Genomic DNA, 27,167 nt, shown 5'->3' on the forward strand with positions numbered 1-27,167 from the left:
TTGTTACACAGATCTTCATTACAAGAGTAACAAGTGGTAAAGGTGCTGTTGCTGCAGACTTCATCTTTACGTTCTTGACATCTTCGCGTTGTACCACCAAGGAATTTTACTGTTGTAGAAATTGATCAAACCTGTTTGAAGTTATGTTATATAAACCTACTTCTAAAAAGAAGACACTTAGTATCATTCTTGCAAATTTGTTCATTCATATTCTTTACACAGCAATCACCTTTAAAAGTCTTACATTTCCAACATTTTTTTGCACTACTTGAAACATCTAAAACGAATCGTTTTAAAACAATAGTTAACATGGGACTAAACATTTGTTAAGTACCTACCTAGCATGCTTGAAGCTAAAGTAACAAAAATATAAAATTTTAATAATAGCGTTATTAGTGTCTGTCATTTACAACTGTCAAAATATATTTCCAAAACATGAACGGAATTGTAATTTTTGCTTTTGTATCAGTTCTAGTAATTGGTTTATTTGGTAACTATTTCTAATAGTGAGGTAAAAACCAACACAAAATTGTTTAATTGGGATTGCAGATACAGCCAATGGTGCAAAAAAGTGTTACGGATGCGGAAAACTCGGCGGAAATTGCGACAAACAGTTCCAAGTTGAAGTAATTTGCATTAAATCCGATGCCAAATGTTACACTGCCAAAGGTACAAGCTTTTAACAGTAGTTAACAAATTCTTTATAATATTTTTCAGATACAAAAAGTGGCAGTACCTTGAAGGGTTGTCTTGAGATTGAATCTCTTTGCCAAAATACAGACACAAAAAAATGCTGGACATGTAGTTCCGATTTGTGTAATGGGAGCTTAAAAATTGGTTTCAATTTTTTTGTATTGGCGGCACCAGGGTTTTTGCTTTTGTTTAATATGTTTTTGTAATTTAATATGTTTTTACTTGAATCATTATGTAAATTTTGTTTGAGTGAAATAAAGGACGTTTGCTAACTATTGAATCTGTAGCGACAAATATCTATTTGAAAAAAATGTATTTTGATTTGTTTTGAGCTACAAACAGTAGAATTAATTCATTGATTATAGTTATTTAAATAGTAAAATGTCATTTTAGAGCCTCGTTTTCAATTGTCAATACAAACGGCATTTAAATTAAAATGAACAATTTACCCAAACTTGCTTTTCATCAAGCACTATTAGTATCAATTGAGAGCAAAACGTAGAAATACATTAACCTCATCCTATTTTATTTGAAAAAAATACAATTGAGCGAGTTGTGGCCCGGATGCGATTCGGCGTCATTTCCATCGTCGCAGACTGAAATATTTTACATGCGAACGCGTTATTTTTTCCCGTAGCAAAGATCCTGAAACTTTTTCAATCAATAGATTTAATTTCATTGTCAGTTGAACAAAAAGTTGGAAGCCCGGAAAACAGACGGCTCGAGGCAAATTACTTAATTTTTAAACTTCACCATCTTCGACTAGAGAAAAAGTTAGTCGAGTTATTAGAGGCGTTATTTGGCAGCTCGTTCAAAACTTGGGATTTTCTAGGCGGTAGATTTATTTTAATTACGGTCTAACGAGAAAAACCCTTTTCAATATAAAGAGAGGCAAGTTTCTCGGATGTGACTCGAATATAGAACAACCGACTCATAAACTCCTTTTACATTCAGATTAAGATCAAACCAAACAAAACTTTTGTCAGGACGGAGCTGGATTTGGCTTTACATAATTTGGTAACACTGGCGGCGAATTTTATTAAATCAATTTGCAAAACCGAGAGAAACCTATTAAAATGATTGTTTCACTTCGTTATCGAATTTTTACTGGAGCAATACATGGGATTAAAGCGGGATTGCACGAGGATGTTTTCCATTAGCGAAAAGCTCTTACAAATCAAAACTAATCATTATCTTAATGGGACATCGAATAATGTGCTCAAAAATTTTTTATTGCTTGTCGAGCTTTTCAACTGAGAATAGCTTTATTCATATGTGACAGTCATAACGCGAGGGGATGAGCCTTTCGTAATAGGGGTCGCTACCATCGGATATCTAAAGTATTCCGTGATCTATGAGACAGAAAATCAATATTAATAATGCGTTTTTCCTTCCTTTTCACATAGAAAAACATTTTTGATAAATTTTTACGTTTATTTTAAGTTTTTAATTTAATATCTTGGATTTATAAATTAGACTGAAAAATTGACAATAAACTTTAACCATGGCTCCGATTTTACAAGTTGTAGAACCAAGATTTACTTAAATTTTAGAATTATCGTTGAAATGTTGGTGTTATTTGTAAAAAACAAAAAGCAGTATTTATAATGTTTAGCTAAGAAAAGCAATTAATAAGTTACAAAATAAATTATTTTGCTTTTACACTTGTTTCTTCCTTCGACAAATTTTATCTGTTCTTATTCAAATACTGATAGACGATATAAAAATAATTCATCACAATGTTTCCTCGTACTAGAACAAGTGATTCAGGTATTTTGTTTGAATTGTGATAAATTATCTTATCATTGAGCAAATAGGTGTGATGCGATTAACGCAGAAAGGTTCAGTGTAGTGTTTTCTATCGACAAAACAATAAACGAAGTAATTGTCTTAGTGGCCTTTTTTCATTTTTTTGGTTTGAAATGGCTGGAAAAGGTGACGGTGAAGGTGAAGGAAACGTTCTCAAATTGGAAAATCAAATTCTTGTCATCAAATATGTGATTCTCTTCACGAACATCATCCTCGCAGTGAGTGAAAAATCTTTATTATTTTCATTTCCGGTGAAAATCGTGTGAACAAATTTTCAGCAAATTCTTTTGTCAGGTTATTATATTTGTCGATTGGTAATAATGTTTAGCAATCGCGTTATCAACGAGATAAACCCATGAGTCAGAAATAAATTTTTGCGCAATTTCTCAAACTTGGCGCAATCTTTGTCCATTTGCATATTTCGGCGTTATCCGCAAATTAAAAATACCCGAGAGCGCATTACACTAATTGGCCTTGGGCTCCCTCGAGCTGAAATTTTCAAATTTCACGTCTAGGTGCTATGATATATATTAAACGCCTGCGGCGGTCGCCCCACCTAAATCCGGCTCTGCCATATATCAAAGTGCAGCGGCCGTATCGCCTGCTTCTTTTTGCACCCCCTGCCATAAATGTCGCCCCGTCGCAATATAGTCCACTACACTTATCTCGGTGCATAAGCCGCTTAGGACGGGCCTGCATCAACCTTTGTGCACACCGAATTGCATCCCTCGCTGATAATTCGTGCGTGTGCAAGTCTCCAATTATGGGTATGATCGATCACAAACTAATTTTTGCTCAAAGTAGTAAAATTCAATTAATAAGTCATCAAAGCACCTTAATTTGACATTCATACAAAGAGAAATATTTGTCATGTCGCAATAAAGCTGTTTCCATTTTATTTATCGGATTAGTAATTTATTTATTTAATAGCATTTTGTGGCAAACATGATCTGTGACATTCCTATTGCCTACAAAACAAATCTGGATCATTTTTCATTCCAAATTCCAAATAAAACTATATTTTATAAAAAATGTGGCTGTTGAATTCAAAACTATAGACATTTATTTCAGGAAATTGCTCGTCCCATATTTTATTTTAATAAAATTTAGAACAAATCTTTCGTTTTATTCAACCCTTAGTCGATTTTGCAAAAATGTTGCAATAAATTTAACTGGCTGGATAGAAAGGAAATGATCTCACTAATCTCAGATCTATATTTTATTTCACAATTTATTAAGTCTGAAATCCATTAAAAATTTTCAAAATATCTACATAAGAACTTAAAATTTTGTCTTGAAGTTTCTTTCAAACCCTTTTTTGTCATAAAAATAAATAAGTACGATTCATTTTATGTGGAGCCAATTGCACTTTCTCCTTATGTATAATCTATTTATTTTTAATTTTTGAATTTTGCAAGAAATAGAAACATGAAATTTTTCTAATTTTAAGAAGAAAAATATTTATTTTATTTAAAAAAAAAATTCGTTTTGTCATTTTAAATATTTTTTTTAATGAAATGTATGTTGGATTAATATTTTGGTGTCAAAATTATCCATATTTCTTTGTTATTGGTCCGACTTGATGAAACTGCGAAGAGCATTTGTACTTTCAGCCCTCGGACTGCTGTAATTTATTCGTGGTCTGTCTAAGTTTGAGACATGCCTTATCTGACACTTAGCAGAATTATGCAGTTATTGTTGAAATCATCGCTTTGTACCCTTACACCCACCTGAAATTTCATTTCGCAACAATACTTGTCACTGTATCTCCATTTCAGCAAGTTTACACTCGGTCATTACTCATTGAAGATAGATAAACTCGAACCGAACTTGTGAAAGCAATAACATTAACTCCCAACTCCGGCGTTTTGTTGCTCGTTCGGAATAAGTAAATTTCCCGACTTTTCAATTACTATTATTCTGCGATCGGGAAAAATCTCGTTTGAAATATTGCAGGACGCCAGATTTGCGCTTATCTCTGAAGTTTTGGTGATTATCGGCTAAACCTAGGGCGTTTTTGCGGTGCTAATTGCAAAACGTTACTTGAGGAATAAAGCGGTAAATCGCAACCGGGGGTAATTGCGTAGGAAACAAACCCTTCGGTAATAATAATTCAGAGTTAATGATGCGGACACGAAACACAAACATCACGTCGAAACCGACGTTTTTATCGTTATTCGTTGCTCTGGCTCGATGGAAAGCTTCACCAACGGCCGTTTTTACCCGATTTTATTACGTTTTCTAGCCGGAAACTCAAAAAGAGTCTAAATTAGACCAATTAGTGGCATTTTTTCCGTTTGTTTAAATGGGATATTAATGGATGTAATAACGCGAAATGTTAGATGCGAAAACATGACTGATAAACTTCAAAAACATTGACAGTGATAGATTGGAGCTTCATATCTCGCTAGTTCCAACCAGTGATTTTTCATTTGCGAAAGCCAATATTAAAATTTATCCAGGGAAATATGTTATCGATACCCAGACTTAATTATAGATTTTTCCGTAGGAAAAACATGTTCTTCTAAACATTTTAACGAGTTTGAGTAAGACTCCAATTAGCATTTATGTAAATGAAGAAAAATTACCCACTTGCAAGCATGTGACAGCTTGATAGCTGTTAAAAACTTATATTTATCATATCATGTAATTTTAAGAAGTCATAAATCAAATTCTTGACACAATTCCGGAATTCTCTTTAAATACGTAATTCTAATTATAGATTATTGTAGTTCCAAAACTACACTTATGAATTTTAATGGCAAATTAAACTTAATTGTGGGTCATGAAAGCTAAGACGTTCCACCACATCTGAGCGCAGAAACTAGGTTCAAATAAATGTTTATACATTTAGTGGAATTAAGTTGAAGAAAACATTATTTTTTACACAGATTTAAATAGAAACCGTTTGCTCAGTTATTTATACTATTTTTTATTTTTAGATAAATTTATGGTATCCACAAGTAAAACTGACTTCTTTCAATTAAAGTGGACTAACCACAAAATAAATTAAATTAGTTATGTGTATATTATACAGGGTGTTTTATACAATTATTTGAGGCTTGCGCCTAATGTACGCACCCAAAAATACAAAAGTCACAAAACACTGAATACAAAAAATACACATTCAATTATTTAATTTTTAGAAACTCATGGCAGTAGTTGTCAAACTAATCACTGTTTCATTAACAGTCATAAACTGCTGTGTTTCTGAAATACTTATCATTTGTTTTGTCATGCATGAATATGATTTTATTTTATCTACCTTAATTACTAACTAACTAAAAACGTTGTAGTTTTTGAAAAGGTGAACAAACTAGAGAAGATTATCCAATTTTTCAAAATTTGTAGTCGAGTTCGTATCGGAATATGTATTATTGATAGCATCTTACAGGCGCAGGCCTCTTAAAATTATATGAAACACTAAGATAAGATACCAGGAATATGGAAAAAAAGTTTAAAAAATTCTGTCAAAAAGATTTTGAGATATGTTTTTTGACATTTGACATTTTTCTACTTAATAATTAATGCTGATAATCTTGTATATGTGTTTTTTTTATAATTAGTTAGTAAAGTTACCAATAAAAGCCACAAATAACATTAAACAGAGTTACAATTTAGGATACAGCTTCCTTGTTTCCTCTTCTAATAGCCTGTAGCAAAAAAACTATTATTAAAATTATTTTTCCAACAAAAATAAATAGAGTCAAAGTGCAAAACTTAAACTTTTATAACGTCGAAATTTTTATAGGTAGAATTTTTTTAACATTTTTTTTGCATGTTCCTGGTATCTTACCTTACATGGATATTTTTCTCTGGGGCGCTAGTTCTGGCACATTCTATATATTTTAGCGACAGATTTTTACCCAAATTATTTTGTTTCAAAGCATTTCTACGACTTTTTTACTAGAATAGCGCTTATAGACTTAGTTTATTCACTGAAAATTATGTAGTTTTTCAATGTAGTTTCAAATTTAAAACACAAAAAACTTTTGTTGCTTTGTTTAAAGAAGCAGATTAAAGCATATTATGGAAAAAATTGTGAAGAAAATAGTAAATAGTAAATAATAAACATTCAGAAAGAATGTTGCAGATTGCAGCAAAAATTATTTTAATTGTTCAACTTTAAAAGGTATTCAGTGCTTTATAAATAATGGTAATGAGGGAGTTAAAGTTTACCCAGTAAGTTTAAAATTAAATTGAAACAGCAAAATGAATGCTGAAATAGTTTAACAATTTTGTTTCCTGTATATTAGTTGCAAGTGAGAAACTCAAGGATGTGTATACCTACTTTGTCAACAAGAAAACAAACTTCTGAAGCGACCACTTAACCGAGCGTCACAAATTGTCCAAAACGGATGAGACCATAAATGAGGCACTTATAGACACGAGAAGAACGTGCCTCGTATACAAAACAAAAAGAAAAAACTCAGCTATCTCCAGCACAATTCTCGCAAATGAGATTATCGAAATTTTCCTAAACGTATTAGAGCAAGGGTCCGAAAGTAGGGCCTTGGGTTGGCCCAATTGGATATTTACAGTATATGGAGTTTCGGAATCAATATCTACTTAGGTAGTCAAAGTTATTCGCTTTATCTCCATAGGTAGGCGCCTGGTGAATAATTCATTCTGGCGTATTTAAAGTCGAAATGAACCGTGAGTGTCTAGTGGATAAATTCGGCGTATTAATTGCATCTTGACGTATCGAATAATTCAGCCAACCACGTTGAATAATTCATTTAATTACTACTAATTATTTTCGGTCAAGTTGAATAGAAGCCGGCCATCTCCATAAAGCAGTCGACAGGTCGGTGGCGAGAGAGTGCGGCTTAGGTGAAATTGATACAATAAACATCCAAGGGCGAGTTCGTGAGTGTGCGTGACGGGAATAGCGGCTTCGATATGATATTTCAGATATGGAGGAGGTCCTTTTGCCTCCCGAGTCACATCGTAAAAGCGTCGTGGATGACGGTATTAAGGGCCCGTAACCCGATAGCTTGCAAATACTCGTCCGATGATCATCGGTGCACCAGACTGTGAGAAAAGGGGTAACGAAGTGAGCAATGGGGGCTAGATGGCGTTGCCTGACGAGGTCGATCGATGCGAGGGCAGGACTGGACCCACGCAACCATCATGCATAATGCGACAAACACTGCTGCAGATACTTTTATAAGAAAACGATTCAATCCTAACACCTGACGGATTCCACATTAAAACGATCAAAAACCTTTTTATCATTGTATCAACATCGAATTCAAATGTTACCGAAACGCAGCATCAAAGTTTTTTGAAAGAAGATTTTTTAAAACTTTTGATTTTTTAAAACCAACAAAACTCAAATATTCACAAAATATTTACATTCCGAAAGTTTTAACTACTGACGGTTTAAATTAGTATTCTAACATCTTTAGATTCCATTTTTTTCATAAGATGTTCTTGTTTGTTGCCGGTTGATTTCCTTAGATGGTGTCCTCAAAGCTGAACAAATGTTTAGAATTAGAAAAGTTTTGTTTTTAATTTAAAACTTTTCCTTTGTTGTGCTTGAAAAATTTGTTTGTTAAGTGAATAAATTAAAACGAGCGGTTCGAATACTTCTTCAAAACTTTGTTCTGTTTTGTCATAAAGAGAAAATCTTTTCTTGTCTTAAGTTAAACGACCTTCATAGCACTTAAGCAAATGAAAACTAACCGAAGGAAAATATTGAAATAACCATTAGACAAAGGTTTAGCTACCGTCTTTAAGATAAGCAAAAAGTCTTTGGAGAAAAAGCATAGCGACACAGAGTGGGTTATGATAATGGGGCAGGAAGTTGGGAATAAAATCCTCTTAAAGTTTTTAGACAGTAATTAAATATCGCGTCAGAAATATAACTAGAAACTAACAAAGCTGAGAAATGCGTAAAACATCCTTTCTAGAGTTGTAAAGGACTTTCGAAATTTGTTATCTCGTTAATGAAAGGAGGTGAAACAGTGTTGGTAGAATGCCATAAACGTCCAAAAACTTTTCATTTACCGACTTGTACAGTTTAATTATTTTTTTCTTGTGATTAATTAACAAAAAAGAATAAGTTTACTTTCGTTCCTGAAATAAAACCGTTGAATAATTTATTCGACCGCTTGCCGGAATTTTGTTGAAATCTTGTGCCTGATTAATGAATAATAAATCGGACATGCGACAATTTCTGTCACGTCAAAGCCTCAATATTCCCGGTTTCTCTTTAAGAGAATTAAAGAGATAACCGAGTAAAGTTAGTTGTAAAGCAAGTTAGTAACTGTGGTCGCCCTTATCCGCCAATTTCTTCCCTAAATCATGAGTCCTAATTAATTACAAGCTGTCCCAAGGAGTGTAATATGCTCGCGAAAGAGCCCACAACCGACAAAAAACCTACCACCTTCCCATTTTACTAAGTAATAAATTACGAAACGTTGCTTAAATACCGAGCCCTTTTGTTTGATGTGTAATAAATAAGGCTAGGGTCTGTTTTACAACCACAACTTGGCTCTCTCTTCGATCTCTTATTCTCTACGTTTTAAACACGCGTAACCTATTTTGCCACAATTATCTCACACAAATATTTATTTGTTGACTCGAATTGTGAGATTTCTAGAGGTACTTGAGCAACCTCTAAGTAGCCTAAATAGTATTGCGGGCACGTTGTGACTATGCAAAAAACGGCTTAAATGTCAAAGTTTTTCTTATTTCCCCAGAGAACGGCAGGATTTATGCAGCTTTTAGACGTTTGAGATGCATTGTTTTAGTGCGAGCAAAATGGACAAGGATATGACAGCGGAAGCGCTGCCACTAGAAAATTGCCGAGTGGCTTTTGCACACTTGAGGGACTCCTGAAGAAATTAGACGAAATATTGCCAATTTTCGGGGCTTATTGCCGGCCAGCCGACAAATTGGACCTGCACTATCATCAACTTAATTTTAATGCATTCTTAAATTTTAAACTAAGCAAGTACAAAAACAAGCTCAGCATTTCTACACATTAGTTTATAAGCATTGTAAACGTAGTATTTAATTTTAGAAAGGCCACTACTTTTAACCTACTCTTCAGTTACTTATTATTGTTAAGCATACATATAAACAAGATATTTCAGTTTTACGTTTAACAACTTAAAGTAATTTATTTTAAACTGAATAAAATAATTTCTATCTGAATCAACAATCATTTTATCAAATATAAGAACTGAATATAACTACTCGTAATTATTTTTCAATATTACATTTTTTTTAACAATTTCTCAAATTTGAAGTAAGTTTATACTGGGTAATTTTAGTGAAAATTTGCTGCAGCAATGAGTAAGGTATATCAAGCAAACAACAGTAGGTATGTTAAAAAACAAGTGTTACAAACACTCTCATTGTGATACGAGTAGTTGTAACGCGAGCAACGCAGTGGCGAGTGTTACAAATGCACGAATATCACAATGAGAGGTTATAACATGCCTTTCTTATACTATTTTTTTCTATTGAGTGATTTTTAAATTAAATTTATTATTATATTTGACAGTTAAAATTTTTGACATTTGACGTATGCGGTACCCAAATTGCTCGAAAATAGCTTAAATTGCGTTAGTTTCAGTGAAATGCGTAAAACTGCAACAATTTCTCACTTAAAACGACAGTCGATAGCCAGTAATGACCAAAGTATTCCATGAATTTTTATTTTACTTAAATTTTTTATTACTTTATTGATTCAGTGTAAACAAATAAATAGCACTGAGCGACCTGATACAAAACTAAGCCCCTACTCTAGAATTAAAAATTGAGTAACAGTCTTTCTGTATTCAATTTTGTAATGGGTTAGAGTTTCGCACTGAACTAAAATTGACTTTTTCTGTTTCGGAAATTGCTTTTAGATTAGGAAATAGATTCAATAATTTAGTTATAATTTTAGTTAGAGAATTTTTACCATACCAAAACACTGCAGTGCCTTTATCAATCTCTTAGGTCGTAACGAGCCAACGGCCCGTTCTCTCGCTATTACGTACTTCCCCCAGCTCTAATGGCTCGGTTGTTTTAGACTGTAACCCTAGTGTCGCCGTGTTCTGTATTTCCTACTATATCTTAATTCCTTCCTCTCTTCCTCCATTCCTTCTCATTAAGTCCGCTCCGTCGCCAGAACTCGGGTTTGAGGTGCAGCCTCACCAATCTGCAACGTAAATCGTATTCTATAGCTTTGTTATTATTAAATTCAATCTGAAAAAACGGACTTAATCAACAAATCTTTTAATTCTCAGCATCTTCAAATAATTTATTTATCGCCGAGTCTATCTCTACAGGAGTTTAACGGATTTAAGACGTTAACTCGTTTTACCCTTAGTGCTTTTAGACATTAATGGGGTACGTGTCGGAATTGTGCAAGCCGTCACTTTTTCTTGCCGTCTTAAAGCCGCAGAGCTTAGGTCAACGCCACACAAAGCTCATTATTTTCAAGACTTGGGCCTTCAATAGACGAAAAAAATCAAAATTGAAACAGATGCGACTGAAAAGGGCCTGGATTAATCCCGACTTGACGTTTTATAAAGTTCCAGAATAAATCACAAGCACGTGTGGCCGATATGTGCCGACTCCGAGCTCCGGGTCCCGGACATTACTTTGATTGCTTTGACAATTTCAAGAATAATTCCTGGTAAAATCGAGACGCGGTTGGGATTAAAAAACTTAGAGGCACTTAATCTTGAAACGCATGCAGGCCGCGTCAGCAAAGCCGCAACGATATTGGATGAACTGGCGACTTTTTTACACACTAAACGAAACCTTTTGTGATTGATGGACACACCAAACGTCGACATAAAGAAAAAGATTTTTTTCCAGTAATAACAATAACAGATTTTGACAAGAAATGCATATAAACGTTGTAGTTTTGTTTACTTGGCGTTTCACCGACTTTAAATCAAATTCAATTTGTAGTGCACACTTTTTGTAAAGAATTGTTTTTGATTGTTTCGTGTTATTTTTAATATAAATAAAGCGCGCCAACAAAATGTATTTTAATAAATAATTAAATCCAGAAAACGCACCAAATGCATTCTCTGTGTTCACGTATTAACTCTATAATTATATATTATATCCATATGATTAATTTTTTATTTTAACAAACAGAATTTTTGTTTTAGTAGAATATTAAATAAATCCCTAATTGCTTTGAATGAGAAATTTTAGTATAAAATTATACATACGAAAAACTTCTCTCTCTGTCAGCTGATAATAATAAATAAGTACATTATAAATGTACATATTTATTTAATTAGACTGGCATAATGATTTTCAATTTAATTTATTTAATTGTTTTTACAACTGCCTAAAGCTGTTTAATATTATAATTTAGAAATTAATTTTCTATTTAATTTGTGATAACGAGATTGCATATTGATTAAAATTAAAAACGCTTCAATGCTCCCACAAAATTTGCCAAATTAAATATAAAAATCGACATTTGTTTTTATTGAAAAATTATTGTTGACAAGATTCATACAGCTTACAGTTATTAATCCTTTTCTAATTCACGATATAAGTTTGGTAGGTCTGTTTAACTTCTGGTAAGCCTAATACAGTACTCATTTTGATATTGAGACATGTTCACAACCACTATAGTAATATGTCGGTTCTAATTTTTTTAGAAGTTAAAAAAAATGATATTCTGTTCCTTGGTCGTGAAGTATCTATGCAAAATTATTAAAAATACCATCCTATCAATAGTCAAAAACGAATTTACATAGTTACTAAACGTCAATGCATCAACTTTCTTATAAAAACAAATACTTTAATTTTTAAACGTAATTGTGAATATATGAGTACCTAGCATACAAGCCACGGTGGAATTTTTTTACACTCTCAGACTTGGTCTACCTAAACTTGATTTGCGCCTCAGGATAATGAGTATAATGACATTTCCCAACTCGGTTGTAATACAGGGTGTGTCAGAACTCGAGCCCCAGAGAAGATACAAGGAATATGGAAAAAATGTTTAAAAAAATTCTATCTGTTAAAAAATTTTGACATTTATTTTTTACTATATGACATTTTTTATGACTATTTAGTGACACTGATAATCTTGTATATGTTTTTTTTTTATAATAATGTAGTAAAGGTACAAAAATTTTGCTAATAAAAGCCACAAATAACTTTAAACAGTGTTACAATTTAGGATACAACTTCCTTGTTTCCTTTTCTAATAGCCTGTAGCAAAAAAACTTGGAAAATTATTTTTCCAACAGATATAAATAAAGTCAAAGTGTAAAATTTGAACTCTTATAACTTAAAAATTTTTTATTTTTTTTTGGAGTGCGACTTCTAGTGCACCCATATTTTGTAATTTCTGTTTTAAATAAATCTGTTAAAAAGATTTGATTTGATGTTTTATTGTATCAAAAATAACAACCCAACAAATGTTGTTTGGTTATTTCTGATATTGCAATAGCTCACTTACCGGTCTCTGACTTACTTGCCTGCTATGATAACTTAATAGCTCACTTCCCGTCCTCAAAAAAAGCCGGAAAGCAAAATTTGCCAGATAGCATAAAATAAAGTAATGATTGTTTGTGTTTAGTGTTCTCTGCAAAGCTCTTTTTGGATTAAAGTGGTCGTGTATTCTTGACAAAGCTTTCTCGTGCAACGAAAAACTTGCCGCATCAGCATTCTGCAACGAATGAAAATAAGCGGACTGTCGTGTTGAGTGAAAAATGACGCTAGACTGGGATGGTAATGTGACGATAGATTGACAGCACATCAGACGATACCGCCATTCACTGAAAAATTCTTTTATGCTTTTGTTTACGATAAATGGCCAAGGATAATCAATGGATCTCTTTTTCGATCAGTATCTTCAAGCGGGACAAAAAGCAGGTCTTTCAGTCGGCAGGCTTTTTACCGTTCGTTAATTTCTAATTTCCATTCTGGTTTTGACTCGGGAACAAAAAGTCGTGGCTCCCTCTCGCGGCAAAAGCGCACCTGCGTTTGAGGCCTTAATCGCTCCGGCCGATACAGTAATTAAATTCCGGGAATTGTTTGTCGGCGTTCGAATTCCGGCGTTCAGGATTTGTCAGACGACGTTTCCAGCTGGGGTCATCACTTTCTCAATGCGGTACAGACATGGAATGTCACGATTCCAACCCCCGGGGTGAAATATACGAAAGATAAATCGAGTGTGTCGCTGTTGACATATGACAATGCCGTTCTCATCGCGGTCTTGCGTGAAGAGGAAGACGACTGATAAGGTTAGCTTGATTGTCGACGCCGCTGCGTTCCACCGCACTCCCGATGGAATTTCGAACTTCACAACCCTTTCTTTGTATTCACAGGTCGAACAGCTGTGCGTTCTCACACACAAAATTCACGCTCTATCAAAAAGTTACAAATTGTTACTTTATGACGAGACTGGGTTAAAATCTCACACTTTGAGCCACTTTTTTCAAAGAAACCTGTAGATGGACGATCAAATTGCTTTCGCATTACAAGAAAATTTTATAATTTATACACCAATTTCAACAAGCTTTCTTCCAGTTGTATAAGTCAAAGTTCTGAATTCAAATTTAAAGTATTAATACGAAAATTCTTGAAATATCTGTTCTTACATTTTGCGTTTTTATTTTTTTCACAAGATGTCTATTTTTTGCTCATTAATTGAAATGAAATAGCAATTGCAAATTACCAAACACAACGTGCCGGAACTAGAAAATTTGCTATTTGCTCATCTTCTCACTCGCCTTTTAAACCGCAAACGACGTAATTAAATTCCGGCGATTTCGTGTGTAACTATTCGGCGTGTGACCCTAAATGGCCTGGATCTTGTAGTGTCCTTTTGTGTCCTAGTTACATTTTGATATTACGATAAATTTCCACATTGCCGAGTTTATCTCTCGTCTCCAGTTCTTGGTAAACTGCGTCTTGGGCTTGTTTACTTTGATAATGCAGAGAAGCCCGCAGCCGGACATCATCTCATATTCCTTCCGATTCTCAGATCAATTCTCTGAGGGTATCTCCTTTCATATTACCACGTGAGATGAAAACCATTGCAAAAATTCAATTACTGGACTTTTACGGACAAGTATACATGAGATATGGTGATGCATGCTGCGAGGCGAACTGGCCCGAGATAAGAAAACATGATTATGTTCTCTGCTCGGATAAAATTGGAATAGTTTATGTTCCAGAGAATGGTAATGACAGGTCAGACTTGTGCAGCCGCCATGTCATAAGCAACTTATTGCAGCCACTCGAGGATTAATAACAAGATTTTTGAACAAGGAAATGTTTTTTGCTTTTAGACTTCCACCATCAGGTGTCGTGTGTCACAACTGAGACAACAGCATCTTGATGAAAGTCGAGACAATAAATAGTTGGAATTGACATTAAGGACAAGACTGACCTGAAGACAAGATTTATGTGTCCAATTCGGTTAAAAGAATATATCTTCGGGTCAAGTTTCCGTCGGTTTCATTTCGTTCCAGCATTTGAAAACAAATGTCCTATTAGCAATTGTCGACTGAACTAACATTTTTCATTTAGAAAAACACGTGAAAATCGGAATAATTGACGAGGCTTTGTTATCGTACGTGACGGATTTGTTTTTGCTGTATCATTTTTGATATTCCATTGAAGTGCATTGTCAACAGGCGTCTCCCTATTGTTCATTGGACCTCTGTGATTTTTTTAGTGTATTCGTTTCCAATGTTTGTTTATTGCGTCGCATTTGATATCGGCATTCGCAGCTGACTGGTTAAAACAAATTCCCGTTTAATTGTAGCGAAAAATTGGATCGGAGCCGAGACTAATCAGATCCGCAACACGCAATTAGGCGAGAGGAAACCGACGTGATAGAGACGCGTCTGCCTGAATCAAACATTCATGGAGTTGAGACGAGGTGATCGCCGACGGTGTTTCACGAGATTAGATTTTCCAACATCAGATTGATGCATCGGAAACACTGGTGGAGACATTTCAGACACAAAGAAAAAACAAATGTGTTTTTAAAACACTCATTTGAGTGCAGAAATAATTGCTTTTATAAGATTAGTAGCCAGATCAACGACCAAAAATGTCAAAAGAGCACAGTTGTGCTGGGGTTCGATAACATCGTGCAGATCTGTCACAGTTCAATATCGCGATATCGCGGCTCATTTACCCTCCGTCGACCACACTTTACTCCTGTTCCAGTAATTACGGTCACAATAGCGTCCATCTGCGATCGCAAACCTAGATACGTGCTGATTGCAAAGACCGCACCCAATTAAGACACCATCGCAACAAGCATCAACGTCGTCATCGGATCTCCTGGGAGTCGTAATATCCGACTTCCTATAACGAGATATGCACGATGCAAGGCTATCTCCTTGAGTACGAACGACTCGCTCTGATATCCGTTTCGAATTACTTTTCGGCGAAAATCAATTTCTGCGATACAATATTTGTTCCCCCATTGAGAAACATTGAACCTGGCTTCTTCATTTGGAAGAAGTCATCCGAATCAAATCAATATCTGACCGCAAACTCAACAAATTGGTCGATGACGTTCAGAATATGATCACTAATAGTTGCAAATTGGATGCGAATTGAGATGCATTCTGCAGATTTACTTATCTCGCTCGCTGCACATGACACAATTACCTTTCGTTCAACATATAGATCACGAATGGAACGATTTAGAAGCCGATCGTACAGGTTGCCCTCCAGCAATTCGCACTTAGTTACAGGAATTCACCTCTGACCCAAGAGTCAGTTTTTATGCTCGTTTTTAGCTTACGAGTACTACCACAAACCAAATTTATTTAAGAAAAGCTATGTTAAAAAAATGATGTAAAGTTGTTACAGATCAACATAAAAATTTTGTTGCATTATCCACAGTTTCTTTGTTTCTACAATAAGATTTAAATTTACAGTATGTCCCCGGATTGAGTTTACAAGAGGAAAAATTTTTTTATCTTTGATATTACGCCAAAACTGCAAAGGAAAAACATTTTTTGCTTTACTTAAAACGAGAAAATCTGTTATTAAAACTTTATCTTCTAACTCAGTAGAAAGAAAAGTCCTCTGGACTTTGGACTTAATTTAATTTACTTAATTAATAAATTAGTTGTCAAATAAATGAAACCGCCAATGTGAACTATAAAAGCAGAGAAAAATCAATTACTGATGAATCAGAATAATGAAGTTTAAGTACAGGTTTGCTCGTTTCAGGTAAAGCAAAACATGTTTTTTTTGCAGTTTTGGTGTAAAATCAAAGATAAAATTTTTTTTACCTCTTGTAAACTGAATCCAAGGACATACTGTATATGTTATATAATTTCAAAAATAAATTTCGATTTAGTTTTTCAAATAATAAATTTTTAAAGGTTACGGGTGATTCGCAATTCTATGCACTGATTTTAATTGTCCAAATGGAAAAAATTACAGTTTCTTTAGAATTTTTCTTTTAGAATTTTTCTCGAATCTTAGGCAATTCTCTCTTCTAAAATCAAAAAGTGAGACATAACTACTTTTTATTAAAATTTTGATTGTAACTTAAGATCTAAAAAAAGTAGTTGATATATTTATATTTTAAAATAATATATTTAGTGTTAAATGTAAACAATGTACGATGTTGATCTTAGATTTGAAACAAAACAAAAATTGTAATAAAAATCAGTCGCTTTTGATGTTTCCTCTCCTACCTACCCACCTAGGAAATTCGCAACACAATTCCACAGATTTCCCTCGGAAATACCAATTTGATCCACAACGCTGTTTCGGCCATCTAGTAGATCCGCTGACAAACTAATTATCTAAATTAATCACTTGATCGCCATAATTCCTCACACATTTACCCTAAAACCCAATCGAATCGATAATAGTTCCCCGAAAGGAGTCTAAATTAAATAACAATTTCTGTATTATTAGTAACACACGCGCAAGACATAAAAAAATCACTGATTAACTTTGAAATTGCACACCCGCGAGTCATAAACGCGTTTTATTTCCACTAAACCCAAGTTTAATAAAGTTTTCTGTTTTCAGATGATCGGCCTGAGTTTGCTCGTCTTATGTATCTGGCTGAGAGTGGAACCTGGAATTGCCGATTTTTTGGACAAGTTGGATGGGACTGATTTCTACATTGGGTTGTACGTTTTGATCGTCTGTGCTATACTTGTGATGATCATCTCGGTTATTGGATGTGTGAGCGCCTTGCAAGAGAGTGGTTTAGCTCTATTGGTGGTGAGTTTTTGTGATATTTTTAAAAAAATGTTTTTGTACTTCATTCTGGAACTTCCAAAGAACTGTAAATGAAAATTCAAATTTTTGGATTTATCTCTCGACAGAAAACGTTTTAATATTTGCGGCTTGGGATTAAAATCCGGGATTATTTTCTATTTACTTCCGGTCGCGCCGTCGATGTCATGACACATTATTTCGTTTATACATTTTAATCCTTTGAAAGACGGTTTTAATTTTAACTAAAGCTCAGTGTCAAAATCATGTCAACCTTTTTTGTGCCTAACCGACTTTCTGGGTTTTTTCCTCTTGCAAAAATATTTAATTCGAGCATCGAGTTCGAGCACTTATCGATTCGAAGTCTTCGTGCGAAATTTGTTAGTACACTACTTAATAAAATATTCAACTCGGCTCGCGCCTTGCAAAACCACTCGCAGCGTTTCGGTTTATGCGAGATAAGTGTGTAAATTGATTGCAAGATAAATAAAGCTGACGTCTCCTTACAAATCTATGAATACTAAACATGTTTCGGCGCGGCGGCGGCGTAGAGATGAAACGTTTCAAAATGCCGATTAATGAATCGGAAGCAGTGTCATGTATAATGCTGTACAAACAATTTTAGAAACTGTACATAACCGTGATCTATAGCCGTGGCTGTGCAAACATTCTGTCTCTGACAGCACTAATTATTATTTGATAACGTTCATCTGACATTCACAACTATATTTCAGTTCGGAAACATCCATTAGATTTGCATACACGCACTCCTAGGTTCGCGAATTTCAAAAAGCAACCCTCACCTAACACGACTCTTCACGCCAACTAAAGTGCAAATTTTAAAACGAATTGCCGCGTAGTTTTTAATTTAGATTAAACAAAAAGTTTGTATACTCGTTTTCATATGAATGTGTATCGAAGTAGTCGTTGAAAGGGGTCATTTTAAGGTGGCAACCATGTGAAAATTCAAACAATCCTAACCTCAATCTTCCCTAAAAATTTTTTTTTTAATAAATGCGTCCCCAGGAAGCAAAAAATAAAGAAAATTACCAACGTAATTAACATAGGATAGCAAACATAAAGATTTTTGTCATTATTGATGTCATTAAATTTGTTCTGAATGACAATAATGACACTTTTTGTGTAAATCGGCCTTTAAATTAAAGATTCATTTATAATCGTACAACCTACTTGATGCACATTAATATGAAAAAGAGTATAACAAGTATATCATAGTTAGTAATAATTATTGTGGTTGGTTAAATTTACTACATCGAATTTCCAAAGCAGACGATTTGTGTATTCCTGCAAAAGATTTGTGAAGTTTTCGTGTATAAATTTGACTCAAATCCTGTATGTCGTTGGGATCGATATCGATAATGTTTACATAAAGCTCCACAGTTGGTATGACCTCATTATCCGCTCGCATCTCAACAATAAGTTTGTAGTTAACTCCGGAATCGTCATGTGACCCTGTTGGCTCAATTGTTAAAACGTTTTTGTAAGATGGAGTCCATTCCTTTGTATACATTCCGTGATTCTTTCGTTTTGTATGAATTTTTTGATACGTTTTTGTAGCGTCGTTTAATTGCGTTAATGTCTAGATTTTTCTTCTTAATGCTGGTGTTGCGGTTAAAACGTAGTCATTTAGATAAGACAAAGTAATTAATAAAGATGAAGAATAGGTTGTAATTAAGGAAATTTCATTTTTAGCGGCGATAGTTCGGTACAAAGACATTTGCTAAATGGATCCGAGAACGTCTCGAGAACTTTATCTAATAAACTCGGAGTAATCAGGGAAGATGTATAAGGAAGTGCTCTCGGTACTGTTTCCTTAACAACATGCCGTTCGGGCAACAATATAAGTGACATACACTCAAGTCGGACATTTGCCACTTGAACATAATTAACTTGTGGTGTTGCGCCATGACGATATGGATCGCGATCCCCTCGACGCTTCACAGTAATCTAATTTCCCTCCGGCACAAAAAGCTTTTATGATTCTTGAAAAATAACGTTAGACGCCCCTACAAGATTTAAAAACCCTTAAGTGTCCCCGGCATTTACAGCGTTTTAGGTTACACTCGAAAAATATGAGTCATTTCACATTCGCAAATTGTAATTTTTCCAGAGATTAGTTGTTATAAACTTTGGCACAATCTGCTAATTAATTATAGATACATTTAGTAATGCGAAAGTTTGAACAATCAAATCTCGGCACATTACAATGTTACAACCGCGATCTCTGCATACTTTAATTAAAACAAGGGATCGGACATGCCGACCGTTTTTACACTGGCCCGATGCGGAGCAAAAAACATTGGCATTTCAGGACATTTTTACCACAATTAAAACCACGAATAATTACTACACACTTTTTATATACCATTTCTGAAGCTCTTAACATACAGGGTGCGCCAGAACTCGCGCCCCAGAGAAAAATGTCAAATGCCGGCGGCAATAGGTTGCCAAAAAGTGCAGCCGAAGAAGTAATTTTTGCTTGCATAAGAAAGTTATTCGACTCTTAAATCCACCAATCCCAGAAGGGCACCTCAAGGCGTGATTGAAAAATTATATCGGTTGCTAGGTTACGAAAATAATACCAATTTGGCCAGAATTTTTAAAAATAGCTGGTCTACTGTAATTTTGTGTTTGACATTTATCGTGATGTGGGTGACATAACTTGCTAGTTTCCAGTATTTTTCTCGCTGAAGATGTTGTACACGAGTATAATGAGACAGAATCGTTAATTATTATCAACAATTATCAAAAATTATTTTGAAACATTCGGGAAACTCCTGATGAACCGACTTCTCTAAAACTTCTTCACAGGTATTGTTAATTCTCAACTTTTTCTTCGATCTGATACAGATTAACAAACCAATAAATGAATTTTAGAGCTTGAAAACTAGTGCGTTATCTTTATGAAACAAAGAAGCAAGTGAGAGTGAGACCAGAAAAACATGAAGAAGTACGCAAGTTTCTTTATTTACTTTAATGCAAAATTTACAGAAATATGTACTTTTTAGAAAGGGAGTCACGTTATGTTGAAATTAGTTGATATTATTGACAAACCACATGATTCCTCGAAAGACCAGCCCACAAATTCACCGAAAAGCGTTGCTRAAATGCCCTCGGAATTAAAACATTAGCAAAAATGCTAACTTTTCGTACTAAATACAAACATTGCAACATTCTTCTGGATTTTTTAATGAAAAAACAGCCAAGGGGTTATAGTAAGCTCATGCGAGTGGAAGAAAACAACAATAAATTGTTGTTGAAATTTTGAGGTTAGAATTTCTACTGGGCAAAAATGMCTAAATACGAGAGTAAAACTACAATTTTGATATTAAAATCAGTAACCTGTTTTATTTAAGCACAATTTCTTATAAAAAGCACATTTTCCTGTTAATTTTGCATTAAAGTAAATAAGGAAACTTGCGTACCTACTTCATGTTTTTCTGGTCTCTYACTCTCACTTGCTTCTTTGTTTCATAAGGATAATACACTAGTTTTCAAGCTCTAAAATTCATTTATCGGTTTGTTAATCTGTATCAGATAGAAGAAAAAGTTCAGAAGGAACAATACCTGTGAAGAAGTTTTAGAGAAGTCGCGGTTCATCAGGAATTTCCAGAATGTTTCAATAATTTTTGATAATTGTTGATAATAATTAACGATTCTGTCTCATTATACTCGTGTACAATGCGAGAAAAATACTGCAAACTAGCAGGTAATGTCACCCACAAATTAATAAATGTCAAACGCAAAATTACAGTAGACCAGCTATTTTTTAAAATTCTGGCCAAATTGGTATTATTTTCGTAACCTAGCAACGGATATAATTTTTCAATCACACCTTGAGGTGCCCTTCTGGGATTGGTGGATTTAAGAGTCTAATAACTTTCTTATGCAAGCAAGAATTACTTCTTCGGCTCCACTTTTTGGCGACCTATTGCCCCCGGCATTTGACATTTTTCTCTGGGGCGCGAGTTCTGGCGCACCCTGTATATTGAATGAATTTTAAAAATCCTTTAAAATTTTTCTCTAAGTTTAACTCGTATAAATTATCCTATATGTTTGTTGCGACGCCCCCTGTCACTGTAAGTTTCTGTTATTGCTATGAGATTACTTTCGGGGAACTCTATCAAACTCGCAAAGTTTTGCAAAAATCGATTTAAATGTTCTACAAACAAATATGAGAAATAAGATATGAATAAATATTCACATAACACAAAATAGAAAAATCTTATTTATTAACAATAACTTAACTTAACAATAATAATTCAAAGAAAAAAAGGTCTTATTCAGTCGGGAGGGCATACAAAATTTGACACCATTGCAACGGCGTATAAGTTTTTGCCAACTCCCATTTAAGATGTTTTGCTTCTTTATCCGACGAATACCCTCCAAACCAAGAAGTAGCATGCAACATAGTCCAACACTCTTCCAAAATATTTCCGTCCTCGGCTGCAAATGTATTGGCATTTTTCAGATAATTAATACTCGCTTGCATCTTGTTGAGAATCCTTGCATTATATGCCTTTAAATGCCAAAATCTTGGCTTGAAAAAAGGCCATTTTTTTGCCGCTTTCTTCATTCTATTCAAGAAAACATTAGCTTCATCGATTTCTTCTTGAGGGATTGGTCTTTTGCGTTGTAAAGATCGAACCATTTCTAGTAAAAGACATTCAGTATATCTCATTGTATTCAAAATACTCATAATTTTGAAATTATCGAAATCACTTAAATTGTAAAGTTTTTTCCAAGCTGGTGCTAGTCCTGGCTTGTACCTCAAGTAGTAACAATAAATATTAATAATAAGCTTGTTGCCAAAATCGGAATGGTATTTTTTTTGATCAATTAAATGCTGGGCAATCTGCTCAATTTTCTCGATGGGTTCGAGACAAAAATTTGTTTCAAGAAGTAACTCGACACAAAATGCGTAATAACCAATAGAACTGTGAGTGTGGTACTTTTGACCGAAATTGAGTAAAATTCGCGCCATGTAAACAGCCTCAGCTACTCTCTCTAAACAAATCAAAACTGTAGCTAGAGTAGGTACCACTTCCACTAAAGAATAATGAGCTTCAAGTGATAATTGCAAATGCACAGTACGGTACCCCAATTGAAGAGATTCAATGATAGAACCACTTAAAACCTTGACCAAAAACAATACTCCTATCACTGTTGCAATTGCACGAAGCTCGTGCGTTATGTTATTAGAGTAGTACTTTAGTACTTCCTTGTTGAAACAGCGTTCAAGCTTCTCACAGATGTGCATATCGCCACAAAAACTGTATAAATAAACGGCACTGGTGTAAACATCACATAAGACATCAATGTTTGAATTGGTACGCCTGAGACACAAAACACTTCTCGCAGCGGCTTGTTTTGCGAATTGCCAGCAACCCTCAGCAGCGTAAATACTTCCAATCAAACCCATACACAATCCAAAGTCTAGTTTTATCAATGGATTATCCTGCTTAGTAATACTATTAAAAACACGACCAAATCGAAGAAACCACGCCTTATTCAACAAAATATAAGGCAAAGTATACTTGAATGAAATTAAAGGAACGTTGTATTGACGCAAACTAAGCAAAGCATGGTTTTTGGCCGCTGTTGTGTTTCCCAATTTTAAATAAATATGTCCCATCAAATAATGGATTTTTCCCATCATGACTTGTTTGAAATTTCCTGTGAAAACATAGGCTTTATTTGTCTGTACCATACAAAGCTCGCTTGCTTCATGTAATATTGTAAGTGCTTCCTCATACTCAGACATGATTGATAAAATCACTCCATACTCGAGCATAAAGAATATTTTTTTACCCAAATGTTGAGCACAGTGACTGTGATGGATCAAATCGCGGTAAACTTTTGTCAAGATTTCTAAACAGAAACACGTAGTTGGATCCCAAACTCGACGCTTAGGAACATCAGCACTTGTCCACTGACGTTTTTTAGAATTTGGAGCATAAACAGGTGGATTATGTACATATTCTCTAATAATTGCTTTGTAATCCTCGACCGAAACATAGTTTTCGTTGTATTTCTCTAACCAGATGTATTTTTGATCATGACAATACTTGATCAAGTCTTTGAAACGTCGGACTGAAATTATCGACGCTGAATTATCGCGGAGACATTTGGGACAAGAATTGTTTTGATTTTCTAACAAATCTGTAATTCTTAAATGGAGTTCCTTCTTTTGGTTGAGTGGCAACAATTCATAGGCCAAAGTCTTGATATTGCGACTCTTGAAGTGCAAAACTTTGCAAAACGCGTACCTTGGCAATTCTAGCTCCAGATCGTATTCCTCCTCTTCCATGTAACACACACAAACGTTTTTCTTCTCTTGCAAACCACCCGAATTTACATAACGTGAAGCACAATCAAAAATTTCTTCTTCAAACAAAGTTTTAATAGCCGCAGCCAACATACTCTCATTCGGGTATTTTAAAAGAACAATTAATGTTGTTCGAGTAAAAATATCACCTAATACAGCTGCAGTCTTAATAATCAACTGCTGATAAGGCGAAAATGAATCAAACAAATCAAGCGTGACTGCAGTTGATGTTTCTTCGCCATGCTCGAGGTACTTCTTAGAAAATCCAGCTACTAGGACTAAATGTTTCTTATCGACATCTTCCAAAAACGCGTACTCAGTTTCACTGGTTAAGGCATACTTAACTTCCAATTCGCCATTGTTGATCATTTTGAGTAAACAAGCTTGGACATAACCAGGCCGGCCTTCGCAAGTTTTATTTATTAGTACAATTAATTTCTTTGATACTCCTTTCACATTAAGAAAACTACACATCAAGAGAGCAATTTCGGTTGATGGTAATGGCTCAATGTTAAAAACTTTAATTCGGTTGCATCGGGACAGTTTCCACATGGTGTTCCAAGTTGAGTTGTCTTCGAAACAACCAGCACATACAAGACTGATTAGTTTTTTTTGAAGGACTTGTTCAATCAAGTCTAGACTTCGCTTATCAATAAATTGAATATTGTCAATAAAGACTAAAATTGGTCGTATCCCTTTGCACATTCTATTAAAGTGTTCGTTGATTAAATCTTTACTTGGACTACTCAGCATCTCAATAGAAGTAACGGATCTACTAACTTGGAGTATTTCATTTAAATCCCACAAATAACGAGGCAACTGTTCCAGAACTGTAGGATTATGTTTTGTCATAATATCGTATAATTGATGGTAAATTGTTGAAGCAGTGTAGAAAGGTCTTTGGAGACCTTCATTCAAAACCATGGAACAGGTATATCGGTTTGAAGTCGAATATCTCTTATTAATCTCTTGCAAGATTTTAGTTTTACCAACTTTCGATTCTCCCTTAAAACAAATACTTGTCCATCCGGCTAACTCTGGATGTTGTAAAATAACATCCGCAACTCCTATTTCCATGTTGCGTCCAATTAAAGGCATCGATTGTTTATCTTCGTAGGCCATCTTGTCGAAATCTTCATTATATTCGAAAATATAACCAGCATCTGCTATACCTTTTAATTTAAGAGCTGACTGAACTTGAAAATAGAGTGATGAGAGTTTGCAACTCTTGTAGGTCTCGTGGTCACAAGTGACTTTGCCTTCGTAAGCACACATTATTCGAGCTGCTTTGTTAACAGCGCCTCCTATGACAGTGTATTCGCGCCGGAAAGGGTGACCTACCACCCCGCAATAGACAAAACCATTAGTTACTCCGATTGAAATCGATTTAACACTAGAAAGCTTTTTGATGGCTTTCCGGATGGCAAAAGCCGATTTGAGTGCGTTTTGACTTTCAACTTCGTGTTCGATGCCTCTTAAGCCAAACAAAACTAAAATCATGCAGTCTTTATCAAAGAGGGACACTTTGTTAACAACTCCTCGGACTTTCGATACAATTTTACACACAATTTGATAGGCCGTGTTGACCATTGGAACCAGTTTACTGTCTTGGAACGTGGTAGGAACGATATTGATAAATTGAATAGTGACTTGTCGCATTTCGGTGAGATACTCAATTGGTTGTTTTTCCTCGACTTGGCTTTGTACAGGTCGAACAATAAACGGATTCAAATCATTCGGAATCCAGTTCATTGGAGCAGCTTTAACGCTTGGTCTTTGCGGCAAACTGGCGATAAAACTTTCGGTAATTTTACTATCAGTTGTAGCATCGTCGATTCGTCTTTTTTCGTGTAGTTGGCTTCTGTGCTCCAAATGTTTGACACACAATGCATGCGCTATTGGACTCTTGTTGGCATAGTGTTGCTTCAAGGACGCTTGATTGGGAAAGTATACACAATTCCAAATCTGGTTAATCAAACACTTACTGATATCATTAAAAGTTGAGTTTGTCTTACCTTAACATTGCCATCTGGAGCATAAGTGACCTCATAGTTGTCTTCGGCGAGGTGTCCCCAAGCACTTGGTGCCACAACAACATCACCAGAAACACTTTCACGTTCTGCACACTTTACATCATTTATTGCTTGACCAGTTATAATGTAATGTCTGTACGACTCATTACCGATTACTGAAAAAGTCAAGTTTCCACAAGCTATGGCCAGTTTGACCTTCAACAAAACATTAACTTCGGTTTCAAAGCATCCAAGTGTATTTTGAATGAATAAGGCACACACTATCACTTGGTGAATAACTTCGAAAAGCCTCAAATCGGGTGGAGCCTTCCACAATGCGAGAAACGCATCGCCCGAAAATTTCAAAATATCGCCTCCATAGAAAGTAATTACTTCTACTAAAGCTCCGATGTAAGCGTTCAGAGTTGCTGTAAGTCGATAAATGCCTCCTTTTCCTGTCTTGTAGTACTTTTCACACAAGGGAGTAAAGCCGGAAACGTCTGCAAAGAGGAGTACTCCCACAAAGTTGTGAATTTCATCCAGTTCCGTCAAGGGCATGTTGAGGATTTCGTCGGGCATGAAAGTCGAAAGCATTTCGATCTGTCGCTTTATTTGGGTTAATTCGATTTTGCGCTTGATGTCGGTTTCCCGAAGGAGATTTATACCGTAAGTGTTCCATCTCACACGCATTTTAAGCAAAATGAAACTATTCAGTGACAATTTTTAGATGAGAGTAACACACTTGATACATGTGTTAAGTCATCACTTTTAATTTATTATTATTATATGTTAGTTTTTTAAAAATGTGTTATGTAAAAAAAGATACTCCTATATTTTTAAAAGGTCTCATATATTGTTTGAGGTGTTTCTTTCGAATATGTAATCACACTAAAGCAATTTTTCTCGTGTCGTAGTTTTCCCTTTGCGCGTGAAATGAAGTTGCTCCGCCAATAGCGATTTACGAAGTTTAACAACTCGATAGTGATTTGTTTTGTTAAATACACACGGCGGATGTCGGCAAATAATGGCACTCTAAGCGCAAGTCCTGAACCTGCCAGAGCCGAGAGAACTTTAAGTGGCGAGGCGTCAGGAGAAATCGATTAAGCTGAAAT

General features: G+C 34.8%; 3 protein-coding genes across 3 annotated transcripts in view; 2 read left to right on the forward strand and 1 right to left on the reverse strand.

Annotated features, from left to right (window-relative positions):
• Positions 1–386: 386 nt before the first annotated feature.
• Positions 387–973, forward strand: LOC123005573. The gene is made up of 3 exons (XM_044399373.1): positions 387–490; positions 550–669; positions 718–973. The coding sequence occupies exons 1-3, from the start codon at positions 436–438 to the stop codon at positions 897–899; spliced, it is 357 nt and encodes a 118-aa protein (XP_044255308.1). The 5' UTR covers positions 387–435; the 3' UTR covers positions 900–973.
• Positions 974–2,522: 1,549 nt separating this feature from the next.
• The window catches only part of LOC123005602 (tetraspanin-2A), a 44,578-nt gene continuing 19,933 nt past the window's right edge, over positions 2,523–27,167 (forward strand). Inside the window, exons 1-2 of the mRNA XM_044399421.1 lie at positions 2,523–2,720; positions 17,503–17,700. Coding sequence (XP_044255356.1) covers positions 2,616–2,720; positions 17,503–17,700 — 303 coding nt within the window. The 5' untranslated portion in view covers positions 2,523–2,615. The remainder of the gene's footprint in view (positions 2,721–17,502; positions 17,701–27,167) is intronic.
• LOC123005601 (adenylate cyclase type 10-like) lies at positions 21,952–26,763 on the reverse strand. Its single transcript, XM_044399420.1, has 2 exons — positions 26,059–26,763; positions 21,952–26,008 (listed from the first exon to the last, which is right to left on the reverse strand). Exons 1-2 carry the CDS (start codon positions 26,743–26,745, stop codon positions 21,995–21,997), a joined length of 4,701 nt encoding a protein of 1,566 aa, XP_044255355.1. The 5' UTR covers positions 26,746–26,763; the 3' UTR covers positions 21,952–21,994.

Source organism: Tribolium madens, unplaced genomic scaffold (assembly GCF_015345945.1).
Source record: "Tribolium madens isolate multiple individuals breed KSU strain unplaced genomic scaffold, Tmad_KSU_1.1 Scaffold_20;HRSCAF=117;Tcas5.2_LG4, whole genome shotgun sequence".
NCBI lineage: Eukaryota > Metazoa > Arthropoda > Insecta > Coleoptera > Tenebrionidae > Tribolium > Tribolium madens.